The sequence below is a fragment of the Vanessa tameamea genome, chromosome 22 (genome assembly GCF_037043105.1).
Source record: "Vanessa tameamea isolate UH-Manoa-2023 chromosome 22, ilVanTame1 primary haplotype, whole genome shotgun sequence".
Taxonomy (NCBI): domain Eukaryota; kingdom Metazoa; phylum Arthropoda; class Insecta; order Lepidoptera; family Nymphalidae; genus Vanessa; species Vanessa tameamea.
Window position 1 is genome coordinate 6,823,364 of NC_087330.1, and position 18,742 is coordinate 6,842,105.

Genomic DNA, 18,742 nt, shown 5'->3' on the forward strand with positions numbered 1-18,742 from the left:
GGCCCATTTGACAGTCAGTCTACCTATTTCAAATAAAAAAAAGAACATAATATATTTATATTATTTGATTGTACATTAGATACTTGTTATACATAAACAACATAATCATTTTAAAACATTCTTAATTTAAAAAAAATGTTTTTTTTTTTTTAATTGTTGCAAAGGTGCTTTCGAATATTCGGAACAAAAATTACATACAATTTAAGAATGTTTTCGAAAGTTAATAACCTTTTTTTGGAAATGTATAAAATGAAAGTTTGTTTTTAAAAACGTTTTTATTTCAATATTTGTTGCATTAATAATAAACTTACCGAGAGTCGGTCCTTGGCGTGTATGTATCTGAAACGCTGTATGTAGTAAAACACAAGCCAGGCCAGCGAGATGACCATCAGAACTATGAAGGATATCGAGACGAAGAGAACTGACGTCCTGGAAATCAAAATGAAATAGCAAATATTTTAATTTAAAAATTTATCTTATGGTAAAAGATTTCTTAGTTTACTTTTAACGTTAATTTGACTTGGTGATAGGGCTTTGTGCAACCAGGCTGGGTACCATCCCTTCATGATATATTCTACCGATAAACAGCAATACTTGTGTTCCGATTTGAAGAGCGTGGTGGCGCATAGCCATCGGGTCTATGGGGGTTTCTGATCAGTTACTATCGAGTGACCCAACGAGTCAAATGTGTCTGAAGACAACAAAGCCTATTTACCTATTCGTCAATAGCCTGACTCTAAAACATTACTTAGTAAACATGTTTATTTTTTATATATTTTATTTCTACATCTACATAGTTATAACCTATATAGCAAAATATGTTCTATGATGTACGTGTATTCATACTTAGCCAAGTTTAGCTTAATATAGTTATTACGAAAAAAAAAAACTTTAAGTGACTACATAACAATGTCATAGATAATACAGTAGAATTAATACTTAACAAACATACTTCAAATCTTAGCCCAAGTTAAGTTGTTGTTTTTGAAGTAAAATACTTGGATAATGTTGTCCCAATAAAAGTACGCAGACTCAACGGGTAGCATTCTAGTATAAACAGTATATTAAAATAAAAATCTTCTACTATATCGTGTAGGTTATGTTCTAGCATTTCTGTCATAATACAAAAAAAATATATCTATCTCTGTCTTGTACATACGAGTAAATAGAACCCGTCTCGTTCGCGCTGACTCGTCGAAAGGATGCGAATTAAAAGAAAAAAGAAAAGTATGCATATGTATATAAACAATATAAAAAACGCATAAATAAACAAACTACTCATGAATGAACACACTAACGGATAACAAAGATTCATCAGCTTTTTAAATATAGTTTGAAAATAGAATCATTTTTTTTTTTAATCAATTACGTGTTCACAACAACAAAAAAAGCCAATAAACCGACTTTATATGTACAAAACATATAGCATGTCGGTACAGTATATATTAGGTGATAGAATGGTTATTTTTGTCATAAATGGAAACAGGATGTTGAATTATTTTAATGTTGTAACAAGTTATATTTATTATGTTATTATAATAATAAAACTTGTTTATTTCAAACTTTCCTGTTTTAATCACTGAAATGTAAATAAACACCTAAACAAAAAACCGATTAAGAACTTTTAACATATTTTTAAAGCAGACATATTTAATAATAAAAATATATCTATATACGAACTTGTTAATGTTGCTGCTAATGTGAGTGAAAGTGCGTCCCTTGATGATCGCAATCATGACCTTTGTACCGTTGTCCACGAGCTTCGCGATCTCCTCGCCCTTCCACTTGTACGTGAACACGGCGCTTATATTTCCTGGAACAAACAATTTGACATTTATAACAACTATATTATTCATAAGGTATGGCTTGTTCCTGTCAGAGTAAAGACCAAATCTTAAGTAGAGGGTGTTAAGTACCGCACGTTAACGATTCCTTACATAAAGAAAGCGCATCCATCGAATGCGCATGTGATAATCTTATTTAATGATGGTGACAGTTAAGCAAATGACCATGAAAAGCCTTCCGAAGGAGATTTGGTCTCAGAGGAACGTTATTTGTTACCATATCGTTTTTTTAGTGGCGTTTGTGCCGAGAGGGAACAGATTATATCGCCAATGCCACGTGCGATGGAGAAGACACGATTGAGATTGAATGGTACGGTCTACCATATCCCATTCATACAGTTTAGATCTTTATCAGGACCACTAAAAGCTTTCCTAAGGAGAGTTGATCTCAGGGGAACGTTATTTGTTACCATAACCTTTTTAGTGGCGTTTGCGACGAGAGGGAACAGAATATTTCGCTAATGCCACGTACGTTGGAGAAGACTGAACGGTACGGTCTACCATATCCCATTCATGCAGTTTAGACGTAGAAGGTAAACGAAGAATTTGGTATGACATCCAGTATAACTTTTAGGGTAATACGTCACAGCTACTAGGTCACTCCCAATCGAAGCCCGTAATGATTTACAACAAGATTCATATTACGTTTCCATTTAATTCAAATTAACAAATCAATCTAAGATTACCGGAACCTTTATTGCCTTTCATAACATGCGATAAGATTGATAACACAAGGAAACGTAGTTGCATAATTATCATATTTAATCTCAGATAGCTTATCTTGAACTTAAGGTCATATAAAACTAATCAAATGATTTAAAATCACGTATAGATATTATAACTAAATGTTCAAATGTTAATTCAATGCATTTTGGATTTGTACGAGGCGTTTGATTGCCACATTTATGATTATTTCATGTTATCTCTTATTCTAACGTGTCGTTTAGACGTATCAGCTAATTTTGTACAGATATTAATATTGCTTGGAATATTACGATGGGAATATCATTAAATACGCATTAAAGATTTAGGAAGTGAACTGAGTCTTTTTTTATCTGTGATTGTGGGCTGTTTACAACATAACGTATTTTTTTTGTTTATTTCGTTTACGCGTCTAACTACTTAAGAATCATTATTAAATTTTGTACAAAATTTGTTTTTGGTAGGGTATGAAACAGGAAACTATATAGGGTACGAAAAGTGCCCTCCCTTTCACACGCGGTGAAAAAGAACTGTATTGTTCACAAGTGAGGTCGATTTACCAATTAGATTCAATTGATATAGTATATTTAAATATCAGGCCGCTGTGCACACAGAGTAGAAGTAGAAAAAAAAAAAGACTGGTATACATTACATATACCTACTCATCTCATTTTTTTTTCGGGTGTAAGAATGCTTAAAGAATAAGTCTTTGTTTTGCCTCAATTTTGTTTATGGCACAGTTAAATTGAAACCCAGTAAAAAGTTTTTAGTCATACTCAAACAATGAAATATACTACCGACACAACTTTAAAATATAAACATAATAAAATGATATGGCTTATTTACTAATTTACCTTCTTATATTTTTCCTGGTCCCTATTACTTGAACTCAATTAATTTCTACTTATCAACTGTCGTTGACAACACAGGAATAAGGAATATTTATTAGTATAATTATATAAATTTAGTTTTTTAATGATACGAATGTATTTTGGACTTTTTGTAATATTTTTGATTTATCAATTGTTTATAGAATGAGTAATAAATTGTTGATTGCAATGAATACATTTGCTCTAGTCATATTTACGTATGGAATACCCATCACTGAATAAAATATTTTGTCATATAATGTTGTTTCTATATAATAATTCTCTGTATTATATTGTTAAGCCAGTACAAAAAATGTAGTGTTCATAGCTGACGTATTTAAAGCAGCTCATGAGAATATATATTATTATTATAGGGTTTGTACAAGTTACTAAATATCAGTATTTTGTTTATCATTTATCTCACAGTTAATATAAATTAGCACAGATGTTATCAAGTTATTATTGCGTAGTCCTGACTATAATGAAAGTCCCTCTAATCTCCGCATTAACCTCGTCGGCGTGGGATCCAGCCTTATCACAAAGACGCAACGTAAATAGGAAAAATATAAGAATAAAATTAGTATTTATATAAAATGTATATATAATTACAAACATACATATAAATGTCACGCTTGTCACGTCAACACATTAAACTTAAAGTTTATGAAACTGTGAGGCGTGCCAACTTATATAATAGTTGAACCGTCTCGGAGGGAAACGAACTGTTTCGTGTATTTTGCTTTCGTTAGACTTTACCAAAAAACATCTACTCATATGAATTAGTGGTGTATTCATACAATTCTCTAAAGTAACGGAGCAAAATAATACAACGAAAATATAAAACCAAATAACATTAGCAGCCTGTAAGTTTCCCACTGCTGGGCTAAGGCCTCCTCTCCCTGTGAGAAGGTTTGGAGCATATTCCTCCATGCTGCTCCAATGCGGTTTGGTGGAATAAAACTCATAAAAAACAAATAAAACTCGTATAAAAATCACAGATGTGAAAGTTTAACAAGACTATTAATTACTATAAAGAATTATTACATATATGTTTTTAAAGTATATATCTAAAAAGATATAATTATTTCGATCAAAGAAAAGAAGAAATTAAAGATGTTTTAAAGGAAATTCGAACTTTTCCCAGTACAGTTGAAAAATTACTTATTAAAAAAGTTACTTATTCCTTTGACTCAAGAACCGATGATATAACGAAGTTCAAAAAACATGTAAAATATGAACTTTTCGTATTTAATAATGTATTCCATTCCTATGACGAATTTATAAACTAAATAAATGATATCCGATTACATCCCTACTTAATATGATAAACCGATTTAGATGAAATTTGTTATGGAAATAGTTTCATCACGGGAATCATCCCATGATTAGATAGAGAAGTGTAGATGACTAGTCCAATAGTCAAAGTCAAAGTCAAAAATCTTTATTCAATATAGAAGTGTTTACACTTGCTTATTGATAGTCAAAAATCTACCACCGGTTCGGAATTTAACACCTCGGACCTGAGAAGAACCGGCGAAAGAAACTCAGCGGGATATTTTTTTTTTATATATATACTTTTTTATAATAGGTATAAACGTAGTAAATAGTTGCGTGACTAATACTTAACCCGTGTAAGCGATCGACCTCATGACCCGGCTTCATTGCCAAGGTAAACTAATGCTTGCTATAAGTGCTGTGCTATGAGACTGTTGTTTATGAGTATGAAGCGTCAATAGCGCAATGGTTTAAAGCCGCCTAGCGTGGTAAAAAGTCGCAGGATCGATCCTGACTCCTAGGGCTCAGGACGAATTCTAGCCATTTAGACATTTCATTTCGTTAATATTTACTCAATTGTAATTGTACAGATATGACAAACACCGTAATTTTTACATTTAAATGTGTATACATTACACACACAAACTCACGCATGCAACAAAACAAAGGACGATCGCAATGTTCTCGCTGATGTGGGTAGAAAAATAAAATTGAATACACACATTAAACAACTGACTACTGGTTAACTGTTACAAGTGGTTATTCAAATATAATTCCAACCAAGACGGCCAATTTAAAAGATCTGCATAGGATAATTTACAGCAGGCGAACCTGCACCTGAACCCCGCGTTGCCCTATACCATGCCGGCCGAAACATAATAAACGTAATCTAAAGTTTTTTTTTATTAAGATTAAAGGTTTTATCAAGATGTTGTAGAACGTGCAAATATTTTTAATAAGCTATTTTTTTAACGACAAATCGTAAATAAGAAAATTGATTTTATATTAAAAAAATACGAGTGTCAATAACCTATCGATCGATTTTGAAGATGAAATTAAACTATTTCGTGCACGTTGTTTTTAAACATATTTTTTAATAATTATTCTTAGTGAGTATAACAGAATATAAGACAAGCTACTCGTCTCGGCTTCCCTCGGGTACAATAAAAGAAAAAAAAAATTTTTTTTACCGCCTTGGAGACTTGAAATTCTAGGTTTATTTCTACTGTAATATTATTTTTTTACATTTAAACCACTGCTTACTGCCACTCCTTATTGATGAAATCCGCAATAAATCCGTTCAAAAAAAAAAGAGTTCGTAAATGTTTAAAAGATCTATCCCTACAGATGATAGGAATAGACGTTTTTAAATACTTTAAAAAAAAAAAAAAAAGAATACAAAAATATTTCTATTATAACTAGGATGGCATGACATCAAAGGATTTAAGTGTAATATGATGATTGGCAGATATAATTTTTGTTTATTAATAATATTGTGACAGTTCCATTTCGTTATTGGGGTAGAGATTGAAGATCAATCTATTGATTGGTCCATATATATCCGTATATATATTTTCGATTCCGATAGGATAGCAATCCTTCGCGACCGGAGAGAGGCGTAGGAAAAAGGTTTTGCGACCTTTCAATGGGACAGAAATAGCCACAAATAACCACAGCCGACTTTATAAATACGAGCTGATTCTGAGATACTACCAGTATAACCCAAAAAACATTGTCAAGTGACACAGTCCTTGAACCCAGACCTATGAATTTTTATATCAAACAAACAAACATTAAACTTAAATTCGACATTGAAATTTTACACTAAACAACTAACGTACGTAATACGTCACAGGTAAATTAAAAACAAAATGACTTGTCAAAAGTGTATTAATTATTTTGATTTTTTGCTGGTCACGAGCTTAAAGATCAACTTGATTATTTATTATCTATAATCTATAAATATAATTTCTATTATTTAAATCATATAGTAATAATATTAGTGGCTATATATAAAATATTAAGAACATATTTAAATACAGCCATTTATATGCATAAATACCAATGAGATTTGAGTATCAGCGGATATTATTGGTTTTATACTTTAGTAGTATACAAATGTTATATAATTCAAATACATATTTTTGTTTAAAATATCGTATATCATAACTTATATTGCAAAAACTGTACACCGGTTTTCATGGGTACGCCACTCCGAGGTCCCGGGTTCGATTCCCGGCCGATATAGAAGAATTTCATTAGTTTTCTATGTTGTCTTGGGTCTGGGTGTTTGTGGTACCGCCGTTACTTCTGATTTTCCATAACACAAGTGCTTTAGCTACTTACATTGGGATCAGAGTAATGTATGTGATGTTGTCAAATATTTACTTACAAAAAATTACTTAAAAATTTACGTTAAAATTTACTATTTAATTCTAACCATAAAATTTATTCTAACCATTCCTCGTGTTTATGTTTATATTGACAGATTAATAACAACAAAAATGAAAACCGTAATCGATTATAATTTTCGTCAGTATAACTAACAATTTTAAAATACAATTGTATATTTACAATATTTAATTATTTACCCTTTTTTATGACATAGGAGGCAAACTAACGATCCTTATCGTTCCGAAATACTGATTGTCTAGCGAAAGCTGATTGTCGAGGCAGAATGTCTTAAAAATTTTGCTGTAGTGTATTTCCAGACATTTAGGTAGTATGAGCCTAGATGGCCCAGTGGTTAGAACGCGTCCATTTTAACCGATGATTACGGGCTCAAACCCAGGCAAGCACCACTGAATTTTTATGTGTTTAATTTGTAGAAGGAAAACATCGGGAGGAAACCTCCATGTGTCTAATTTCAAAGAAATTCTGCCACATGTGTATCCACCAACCCGCATTGGAGCAGCGTGGTGGAAGATGCTCCAAACCTTCTCCTCAGAGGGAGAGGAGGCCTTCGCCCAGTAGTGGGAAACTTACAGGTGTTACTGTTGAGGTACTATGGATGGAACTTATAGTTCTGAAGCGATGTCCAAAGGTGAAATTCAGCGGCCGAGATTAATTTAAACGGGGAAAGTTCCTCGGAACATTCCCTGTGAAAGATGCGGTAGAAGATGCAGAGTAAACCAACATCTCTGCGCAATGCCATGGATCGATCGAATAAAATAATGATTATTAGAATCGGTTCACACTGGGAAAAGCAATAGAGAGTCATAAATTTAAAACGATTTGATAACTTTTATCTTTCGATGTCGGCAAAAATATATTAAATACAACTAAAATCTATCAATATATATAAAAGCGAAATGCCACTCACAGATTGAACACGAAATCTCAGAAACTATAACTCCTACAAACTTGAAATTGGGCAGGTTCTTTATAGGTTGTAGACATTCGCTAAGAGCGGATTTTACGAAACTCCACCCCTAAGGTGGTAAAATGGCGGTAGGAATTTTGTGTTTTATAAATTACGCGCGGGTAAAGCCGCACTTTCAGCTGATGTTATATAATATAATAATACCGTAACTTTATACTAACGACGCGGAACTCTTAGTTGTAATGATCTCAGCTCGAGAGATATCGTCTTGTATCATAACAGCTTTTATTTTTAAATTTGTTAGGCAAACCTGCAACCTAATGGAAATTGTATTAACTGCCCATAGACATTCGCACCGTAATAAATGTTAACCATTCCTTGCATCGCCAATTCCTTCCACCACCAACAGTAGGAACTATGATGTTATGTCCCTTATGCCTGTAGTTACACTTACTCACTCTTTAAACCTGAACACAACAATATTAAGTATTGTTTATAGGTAGAATATGAGTTATAAGGCTGGAATCCAGATTGGCTTGGATAAAGTCCTACCACCAAGAAAAACTTTTTATTTTTTTTTCTTAATTAGACATAAAATTATCACGTCAATCAGCATTTGCGATATTTTAATCACTTTTAGTTCTACCTTATTCTAGCAGCAGGCTACCCTTTGTATATTAAAAAAAAAACAAATAAAACATCTTTAAGAAGTTAACTTACATAATCTAACTTTTATAATATTCATCATTAAACATGTGATACTAAAACCTCTTTGGTTATTTACCATAATTTCACGTCTGATTTTGTAAATGCATTATTTATTGGAATCTGAATATGCCATGGCATTAGAATATAACCAGTTAGTGAGGCCGAGTTAGAGTTAGAAAGTTAATCAAGATTTACTATAGAAAGGCACGACTGAGGGAGAGGTCGCTCTAAAGTTTGTATTATGAGTTGTTAGTTACGGGATGTGAAATTACGATTAACGATATTGTATAATTTTATTACCAGTTATGATGTCTTAGACATAATAATGTATAGTTATGCGAGCGTATGAATAAATAAATATAAGATTTAAAACTATTGATGATAAAGATATGTAGAATTTTATGCATATTGGTTAAAATGACTTTCGACTGGCTACACGACCATTTTGATTGAATTAAAAAATCTGACATTGATCAGTGTTTCAGAAATTGGAGGTTAATTAACTTAAAAGTAAATAAAAAAAAAACAAAAATGGAAATTCAAATCTATATAACCCAAAAATAAATGTACGATTTATGCGTGTTCAATTTTATACAAAATTTTATACAAAAATTAAAATATATATACTATACATTTGGGTTTAAATTTCGAACATGCTAGTATTTATAATCTGTGCTATACTTACGTCCGTTGTCAGTGGAAAGCTTCATCTTCTCAAGTACGGTGGTATCCCGATCGTTGTAAATGAGCACAGCGGAAGCGTTAGCCCGCCAAGCATTCTGAACCTAAACAAAAAGAAGTTAAGAATTAGAATCGTTTAAAATTTAAAAGCAAAAATATATTTGATGATAATTATTATACTGTTTGCTTTATATTTACTTTATTTACATAATTATAAGATACTTATATGGACTTCAAAAAGGTTTATAATATAAAAAGTATTCGTTGATTACGTATATGATATACGTACATTGTACATATACGGCTTTTCTGTTTACTGTTAGAGCTTTATTTGAACCGACTGCAATTTTATTTATCTTATAAAATAACGAACGATACGTGCTTGTTGGAGTTTATTCGATTAAAGTATAATTTGGTCCCCATACAATAATATATGAAGATAATTACACAGGTGCTTTGTTTATAAGTTACTAGTTTTCGACTGCGACTTCGCTCGCGTGTTAGGGGTTGTCAGGTATTATTCACACAATATATTTATAAAACATAGCCTATATTATGATATATTCTGAGGTATTAACTATATTATAGTTAAGTTTCATTAAAATCTATTCAGTAGTTTTTACGTTAAAATTCTAACAAACATCCATACATACAAACTTTCGCCTTTATTATATTAGTAAGGAATTCAAGTTCTACAATTTAATATCGTAATCCATCTTCGCTATCGACAATATAAGTACAGACCATACATATCAGTATAAATATAAACATCTTTTGTATGTATGTGTCGAATTATTTCTCTATTTGGTTTTTTGTATGTACTGTCTCTGAATGGTTTAGATTGAACCAGGTACGTGGAACTGTGATCAGGAAATAAATAAAATTCCGTTGCACCGGGATGAAATCGTTCAGTATAATTTAAATGATAAGCTAAATGGATGATTATTAAAAAATAAAATTATTGAAAATGATATTTTGTTTGGGTGTGGTCGCCCGCTCTGAACTCTACTAAAAAGGTTTGACCGTAGAAGATAAATACTCTTTATTTATATTATTATCGAAGATGCGATCACATTACGCGTAATATAAAAAAATCTTGTAGATGTCATTTAAAAAAACAAACAAACGATGGTTGGACTAAACCAAAAATGCAAGACCCGGAGCCGTATTTGGAAACTCCTAAAACTGTGTTTATATTCTTGATAAAAACCAAAACGACGTAAGTTAATCGAATATGTTAAATCACTACAACTAGTATTAAATTTAATGTATATTAAAACATAGTTGTAATAACACTATCGTTGAACAAAATACATGACTTCATCACTGATAACTTCATATACATGTGTAGAAAAATGTTATTATCGACATATTACGCTGTCCAATATCATTTCAAATATTATCTAGATGAAGTGACATGTTATAACTGGTATTAAGTAGCTTATGGGGAACTTACATTATCTTTTTTTTATAATAAAATGGCAGAGGAGCAAATACCGTCTTCCAATAATGTACTTTAATAAAATTAAATATATACGTAACCCGATTCAGAGCAGGAAAAGTCGGAGATAAATAATTGTCAGTCAAATATAAATATTACATAATTATTTTTAGAGATATATTGATGAATTTCAGACCGATTTCTGTCATTAATTTTATCGGCGTTAATTACAAGACAACAGTTAACTGCTACCGGATTTTGTAGGGCAATGTAATTGTGGTGCGCAAATACGAGCCTAATATAGCCTGAGTCACATGACCGAAACAACACACGTGTATTGTGTATCCACCAACCCATCGGAAGAACCATTTGGAGCAGCGTGGTGGAATAAACTCTTAAACCGTCTCATCAAAAGGGAGAGGAGGCGCCCAGCAGTGGGTCATTTAGAGACTATTACTTTTACTGAGAAATAGCCGATAACACATTATTGAATTAAATAAAGAATATTTTATTTATGTCAGTACTATATCCAGTACAAATTGACATCGATTAAAGTTAGTTAATTTGATTTTGATCAATGTATCGAAAACTCGAGTTTGATCACAAACTTAGGACCTCGGTATAAGTCAACCACTGAACAGTACATATACATTTTCAGGAATTACTTACAAATATCATTAGTTAATGTTACGAGAAATTGATCTGCGAATAGACTTCATGTAATTCCCGGAATGTCTCGTGTGTATATAGATGATGGCACTGAATGTGGTATGACCTAAATTCCTACGAAAAGCCATGCACGTACAGTTGCTACTTGTATTGTATATACTAAACGATATTAGATATTACTTGAACGTATTTGATTTCAATCTCTCTGTACTTCTCGTCAGAACATCGGTTACAAATATGCTTCCTTTGTATAGTACAATTGTATATTGATCAGTTGTAGTTCAGTATAAAGCCTAACAAATCATTTAAATATGATAATTAATTGATTTAAATAAAAAAAAATTGCATTTATGATATCAGTTAGGAATGCATATGAAATGCAATATTCAGATACAAAAGTACGCCTTAGAGAAAGGCACAGCTACACAGGGTACAAACTCTGACCGGTTTTTGAGACTGGGATGTATGGGATGGGATGATTCTTAACGTGTATTTCTTTTCATTTACTTTGTTATTATTCGTGTAAACTTTAAAGTTGTATAAAAAGCCTGTAAATAAACCACTACTGGACTAAGGCCTCCTTACTCCACCACGATGGTCCAATGCGGATTGGTGGAGGATGAAGCACATGAAAAAGCGGTTCTTGTCCAGGTTTGATCTCGTATTAATCTATTATTATTCACATCTAATTAATGGGTCATCGTGGCTCTTATAAAACGACACATGCCGGAAAATTGCCACTATGGTAACTTGTCGTCTCTGTCGAGACGTTATTTCTCAACGAAATATAAATCATATCTGATAGAAGCTTGGATTAACGAATTTTGAATAGCAAAACTACCCAAGTGACTGGCACATTGGATGTCATTGGAGACATCAAAGGAATAAATAATTAATATGAAAATATTTTTATTAAAATAAAACCTTTACAGTGTAGTTGTAACTTTTTATTCGTCTTTGAGTGAAAAAAATGTTAAATAAAAGCACGTATGCTTAGTCTGTGGAGATTAAAAATTAAACAAATACAAAAACAAAAAATAACCCACAGAGACAATGACCATGAAGAACTGTAATATTACACAAAGTTGCTTCCCGCCGTCTGTACAATGGATTTTAACACAGTTTTCATAAGTAAAAAGAGTGATTCAAGGGGAAGATTAATATGTATAATACATGCATATTATAGTAGAGAAAAACTAAATAATTTCCATGTATATAGTTTCATTGTACTCGTGTAAAGCCAGGTCGGGTAGCTAGTTAGCAAAATTAATGACGTGGGTTGACCGAGACAGCTTTGCGCAGCGCTAGCACCAATAATTACTAACATTATAATAGATACTTCTACAGACTAAATACTTATTTGATGTATTGTGACGTAGACGTAGTCGTTTAATTCTGTTTTTTTTTAATATGATTATGTATAACTATTATAAATATAATTAATTGACGCAATTATTGCTATTTATAGAATATACATCATGGCTCATGGCTACACTTTGTATTTATATGATTCTCTGTTAAATTCAATGAATAGAAATATATTTTTATATTCGTTTTCGTGACGGTTATCGGTGGAAATTTTGTTAACGTATCTTGATGGATTTATCTTACAAGAAAAACTTTCATTACCTATATAGTACATTTCATTTATAAACATTTCTCGTTTTACAAAATAAATAAATATATATATATTCTTAATTCGGTCCTTTTGCTCAAGTGACGGCCTGCATTTATAAAAAAGGCTGTCGTTGTTATATGTCGGTCCTGTTGTCTTGTGTCTGTTTTGTTTCTCTCTCTGATCGTCATATATTATCGGATTGAGGGAATAGAAAGTGCAACTCTTTACAATAATTATAGTATAAGTACACCATAGTTTCTCCTGCGCAGTTGGCTGGCTCCCGTTAATAATGATCGCGTTGGTCGGAATTGTTCGGGACATCTTTGGGTTTTTTTATCAGAATATCAGCGGTCTCGGTTTTTTTTATTACTTTGTTTGCATTTTTGACTGAGTTTGGTATTTAATAATGTATAATTTTTAAATTAAAAAATATCACAGCTCATAAATGTCCCCCATTCTATCCTCCTTTATTTTTTATTCGGAGTTTATTCCATTACGCTGCTCCAATGCGGTAGATATGAATAGATTTTTAAGTTGGTACTTATTCCTTTGCGATTATTATTATAGATTGATGCCTGATAGTTCGAACTAGAAGCTTCGACTAATCCATGTTTTGACAACATTTGATGAAATACGAATAGCAAACATCTGTTTAAAAGTAAGGTAACAATTGGTAGAAATTTCTAGATTAAAATTCATATTAGTACACAGAACAAATATGCTTGTTAGCCCAGTCATTCGAGACAAAAAAAACTAACAACTTTTTTTCAAAGACAATGTGTACGGTTTTTAGGGCACCAGAAATGGAGGTTTTCTATTCGTCTGACTATATTTTTATAACTTTTTGAGTATGTGTCAATTTATAACATGTCGAACGCGGCTTCGCTCGCATGTCCTTCCGTGGAGTTTAAGCTTGCTTCATAAATGTCATCACAGTCGGTTCAGTGGTTTGACAGTGAAAGCGCTACAGACAGATAAAGTAATTTTCGCATTTTTCATATTAGTATAGATTCAAGAATATTTTGGATTTTTATTGCAATGTGTTTTTCTAAGCGTATATTTAGACATATATTTGTATTAAATTTTTATTCTTAAAGGATTATTATTAAGAAGGACGTAAATATAACACAATAAATGTATAAATCCTTTAAGGAATTTCATTAAAGAAACGTTTTGAAACTATATCGTCACATTATTCTTCGTCTTGGACATCCTTTGGCACCTAAGAAATACTTGGCTTCGATTCAAAATACTTTTAATCTATGTCATAAGACGGACGAGGCTCCTTTCTGAGATTTACGCATAAGCTTAGACGGGTAAAGGGAAGGTTATTACCAGGAGAGCCCAAAAATAGGAACTAAATTTGTTACATCTAAATTATCGCTATTTAGTTGTCATTTAAGTAAGGAAAAAGATATGATTGCAAGGCTAAGTATTAACTTTTACAATTTTTGTGAGGCTTTCGACGCCAGAGTAAACTCGTAGCTAAATCAACGGCGATAGGTAACACAATTCCATCAAAGCGGCATTCATGTTTCTATGTCCAAAGCACCCAATTACTTGTATAGTTGCACTTGGCCTTCCATTGGCTGTGTTTACATATGCTTGCCCATTTATACGGTACTTATAATAGCAGACGAGATATTATTGGCTATTATTATTTAAGCTACTATCGACAAATATAAATCGAGAATTGGAGCTATACTTATTAAGTAAATCACTATTAAATGTTATAATTCAATTCCCTTGATCCTATTTATCGGGGTCAATGCACGAGAGCTGGTCTACATGAAATAGGATTTGACAGATTATTATGGCCGCTGACCGCAACTCAAAGGGAATTGAGAATTCAAAGAGATGAAACGCTTTTGAGGATAAAGGTTTCCTGCCTCAATATTAACTGTATATTATAATTTTACAAATCGTTAACTTTAGTTCTGTCGTGATTGAGTTACTCTGCACTTAATAGACAGGTGAGCGACGTAATATTTCGTCGGTAAATAAATTTTAATTAATATTTTTTACTGAATGTTAGAAATTATACTAAATCATTATTTTCCATATCCGTTTATTATTATTATTGTTGTTATACGGGTACCTTAATCTCAAAGTTACAGCTTCCACGGCGGATCACCGCGATCCAAGGCTCGCTGGGCAGCGGTTCAGTGGGTGCTGCCACGGAGAGAAGGGGCCAAGTGCAGCCTGTGTGGTCATTCTCACCGTCCGGCCCCTTAGCGCGAACGTGAACCGCCATGCCACGGGAGGAGCCGACGTAGCCCTCGCCATATTTGCCGGACTAAGGAAGAAAATTAAACTTTAGTATATACCAAACCTTCGAAAACAGAAACGCTTCGAAAAAATAATTCAATATCAATTATCTAATAGGTACATGACCTTCCTGTCGGTTTTTCTAGGTCGAATCTACATAACAACCGTAGTTATTTTACATTGAATTCATCTTGTATAAAATAAAGTAACGACTCAAGTAATTGTTACGAGCTAATTTGAAAAAAAAAAATATTGTATTTTTTGTTGCTCCTATTAGTAGCGCTGTTATTAAAACTCGCTATGGAGGCAGGTTGAGCCGCCAGTGCTTTTGTTAATACATGTTAATGTGGTATCAGTAAAACTATATACATGAGCTAAGTTTGTTTTCTGTCCAAGTTTTAAGTATGTATATATGTATGTAATGGCGATCGCTCAAATGGTATAAAAATTATGTAAATAGTTGGCGGTTGGGCAAAAGGGCCACCTGAAGGTAAGGTAAGGCCCATAGACATTGGCATCGTAAGAATTCTTAACTATTCTTTAGATCACCAATGCGTCACCAAATTTAGGAACTGAGATGTTATGTCCCCTGTGCCTGCTACACTGCACACACACCATTCAAACCGGAACACAACAATACTGAGTATTGCTATTTCGTTGTAGAATATACGCGCCAATATTCATGGTAATCTGTCAAACGGTGTCATAGTGTATTGATGTCAAGCAACCAACATTTTTATATAGATATAGGTTACACGCATGATCTATCGGATTGTCTGATAACAGATGATTTGTTCTGGTAAGTAAATATCTTTCGAAACTTCACAAAGACTTTTTTACAAGTACGGTGACACAAATTCATCTCTTAGAAAGTGAAACGCGTGTTGAGTAGATACTCTAATGACGCAATAATTCGGGCAGTTATATGTCGATCTCGATCGCCGTTCTTTTGCTTTGAAAGGCATGTTAACAAAGATACAAATATTAAACAAATAAAATATAAAACGGGTTGACCGAATGATATCTTATATATTTGATGACAAACATCGAAACTGCTGATTATTAAAAGTTTTTTTTATTTAAGTATGGCCGTGCTGGAGATTGTTGGGTAAGGCCGTTGTCAAGCTGTAGACGTCTTCCGACTGAGATGGAAACACAAGGATATAGAAAACGTGAGTGGAGAGGGTGGTATGACGTCATGGCACACGAATCGTTCCTACCCCAAGGAACACATATTAATGGACCAAATTCCCAAAAAATCGCTACAAACAGATTCTGTACTTTGACACTTTCGCGTGTGAAATTACGAGGCAGGACTAGATGTATAAAATTAATTTGAATATGGTCGGTTGTGCCTACACTAAACTCTTAACAAAACATCGTCCACATATATGTAAAGACCTTGGTCGTCTTATGTTTATTCAATGCGATGGCCGCGTCTGTTGGTAACATTTGCAAATAAATACGAATCACTTTGAAGTACTCCATAAATCCTGCCTTGAGTGGATCCAATATTTCAACGAGGGATGTATTCTACGTAATTCACACTTCGTTTGTTCTTTGGTGTATTGAAAACAGATGTATGAATATCGATAAAGATTGTTTGCAACAATGCAATTAAAGAATGAATTTAATTGGCTTATTTTTATTTTGATGAATGTCTTCCTGACCGATTTCAAGACTAGGCATAGAACACATTACAGTACATGCACAAACGAAACTGCCTATATATGCCTAAATTGCGTCACTCTCATAATCCCAGGGGAGGCGAATTGGATATAAACGGAGTTCAGGCACATTACCAACGGTTTTACGGCTTTCCGAGGCACGAGACAACAATTTCTAAACTCCAAGATACTACTGAGATCTCTCACTAAAACAACCCAATAACTTCGTGATCTTTAACCTCTTAAGCCACTAGACCAGATAATGCGGTCATTTTTATGAAAGTTGCATGCTTAGAGACCATTGCTCTCAATAGTGAGCACGTTGCCAAATTTATTTTCTTATCTAAATTGTACAATGTGTATTTTTTGGATGTGGCAATACTAATATTATGTAGATGAGTTTGTTTGGGTAAACGCATTTCTCTGAGACAGTTTCGATTTGAAAAAAAAATCTTTCAGTGTTAATTACTACATTTCTCGATGAAGGCTTTATACCTCACGCTACGACCAATAGAAACAATCATCGTCGTCTCAATAAAAAAATGTTGCAATAATAATAAATACAATTTATTTATATTTTATTTTTATTATAGTGTTGTAAATATCTGTAGTGGTGTATCACACTGCATCGGTTCGTGTACTTTTGATAGCATTGTCTTTGTGAATGTGCCGATGGTATTTCATATAAATAATTGATATCTATTTTTTGTCTATTAATAAAATAGTCTGATATTGTTTTTTATTATTCCCAAGTTATATTATCATTCATAAGGCATTCGTTTTATTAAATATTAACGAATGCATCCCCATTTATGTTTTAACAGGAATAATTAATACACGCTTGTCACGTCCTATAATATAGCAACAGACAGCGCCATCTAGCACAACATATATATGATATAAAAACCATCTCCATGATACGTGTCTACCAAATTCAATAGGAAGCGGTCGGTGTTAAATCTCAAAACTACATATAACGTTAACAACAAACACTACGTAATTTAATTCGCTGTTTGGTTTTTTTGTAACAACTATAAATCAATGAAAACGTTCGACTTTCTCATTTATAATACTAATTTCGAGATTAATTCGTATTATTAACGGAATAAGGTCTTATTACGTATTGTAATATCAAAGGTTGTTTACATAGCAACCAGTTATAGCATGCCGGTACAATGAAATCGCTTTGGTTTGGTACAGCGTTAACAAAACTTGTTGATGTTAGGGTGAGTACACATATATTTTTAAGTTATAGCTATTATCCCGCAAAGCAATATAAAAGAAGCAACGATTCAGATTGTAACGTTTGAGTAGAACGTTTCTGAAATGAAAAAAATATCTTGTGTTTCGCTGTTTATTTCAGTTTTAATAGTTTTGCGATATACTTTAAATTAGTTTTCTTTAATTCTATGATTTTGATATATCTAGTTTATTTTTTAAAAAAAAATCCCAGTATTTTTTTTTATGTATATTAAGGTCGTGAGTACTATTCCTTAGCATCAGTATTGCGGTCTCGGCCGCTCGCCGCGAGCGCACTACTAATCGGGCATAAACCCTTCCGCTTCCTTATACGTTGACGTTCAGAAAAGCCTCGTCACGACGTTAACGCTGTTTTATATAAAAAAAAGTACACTGAAAATCGCACAATTTACATAGAAATGTTATGTAACGTTTAACG

General features: G+C 32.6%; 1 protein-coding gene across 3 annotated transcripts in view; it reads right to left on the minus strand.

Moving 5' to 3' along the window:
- LOC113397657 (E3 ubiquitin-protein ligase goliath-like) overlaps positions 1-18,742 on the minus strand; it is an 88,720-nt gene that overhangs the window by 6,564 nt on the left and 63,414 nt on the right. For 2 of the 3 annotated variants that reach the window (XM_026636079.2, XM_064218448.1), the window contains exons 3-7: positions 15,228-15,425; positions 9,406-9,505; positions 1,681-1,813; positions 1,160-1,186; positions 312-429 (exon numbers count right to left, since the gene is read on the minus strand). In XM_026636079.2, coding sequence (XP_026491864.2) covers positions 312-429; positions 1,160-1,186; positions 1,681-1,813; positions 9,406-9,505; positions 15,228-15,425 — 576 coding nt within the window. The remainder of the gene's footprint in view (positions 1-311; positions 430-1,159; positions 1,187-1,680; positions 1,814-9,405; positions 9,506-15,227; positions 15,426-18,742) is intronic. The other variant, XM_026636080.2, reaches the window with a different exon arrangement.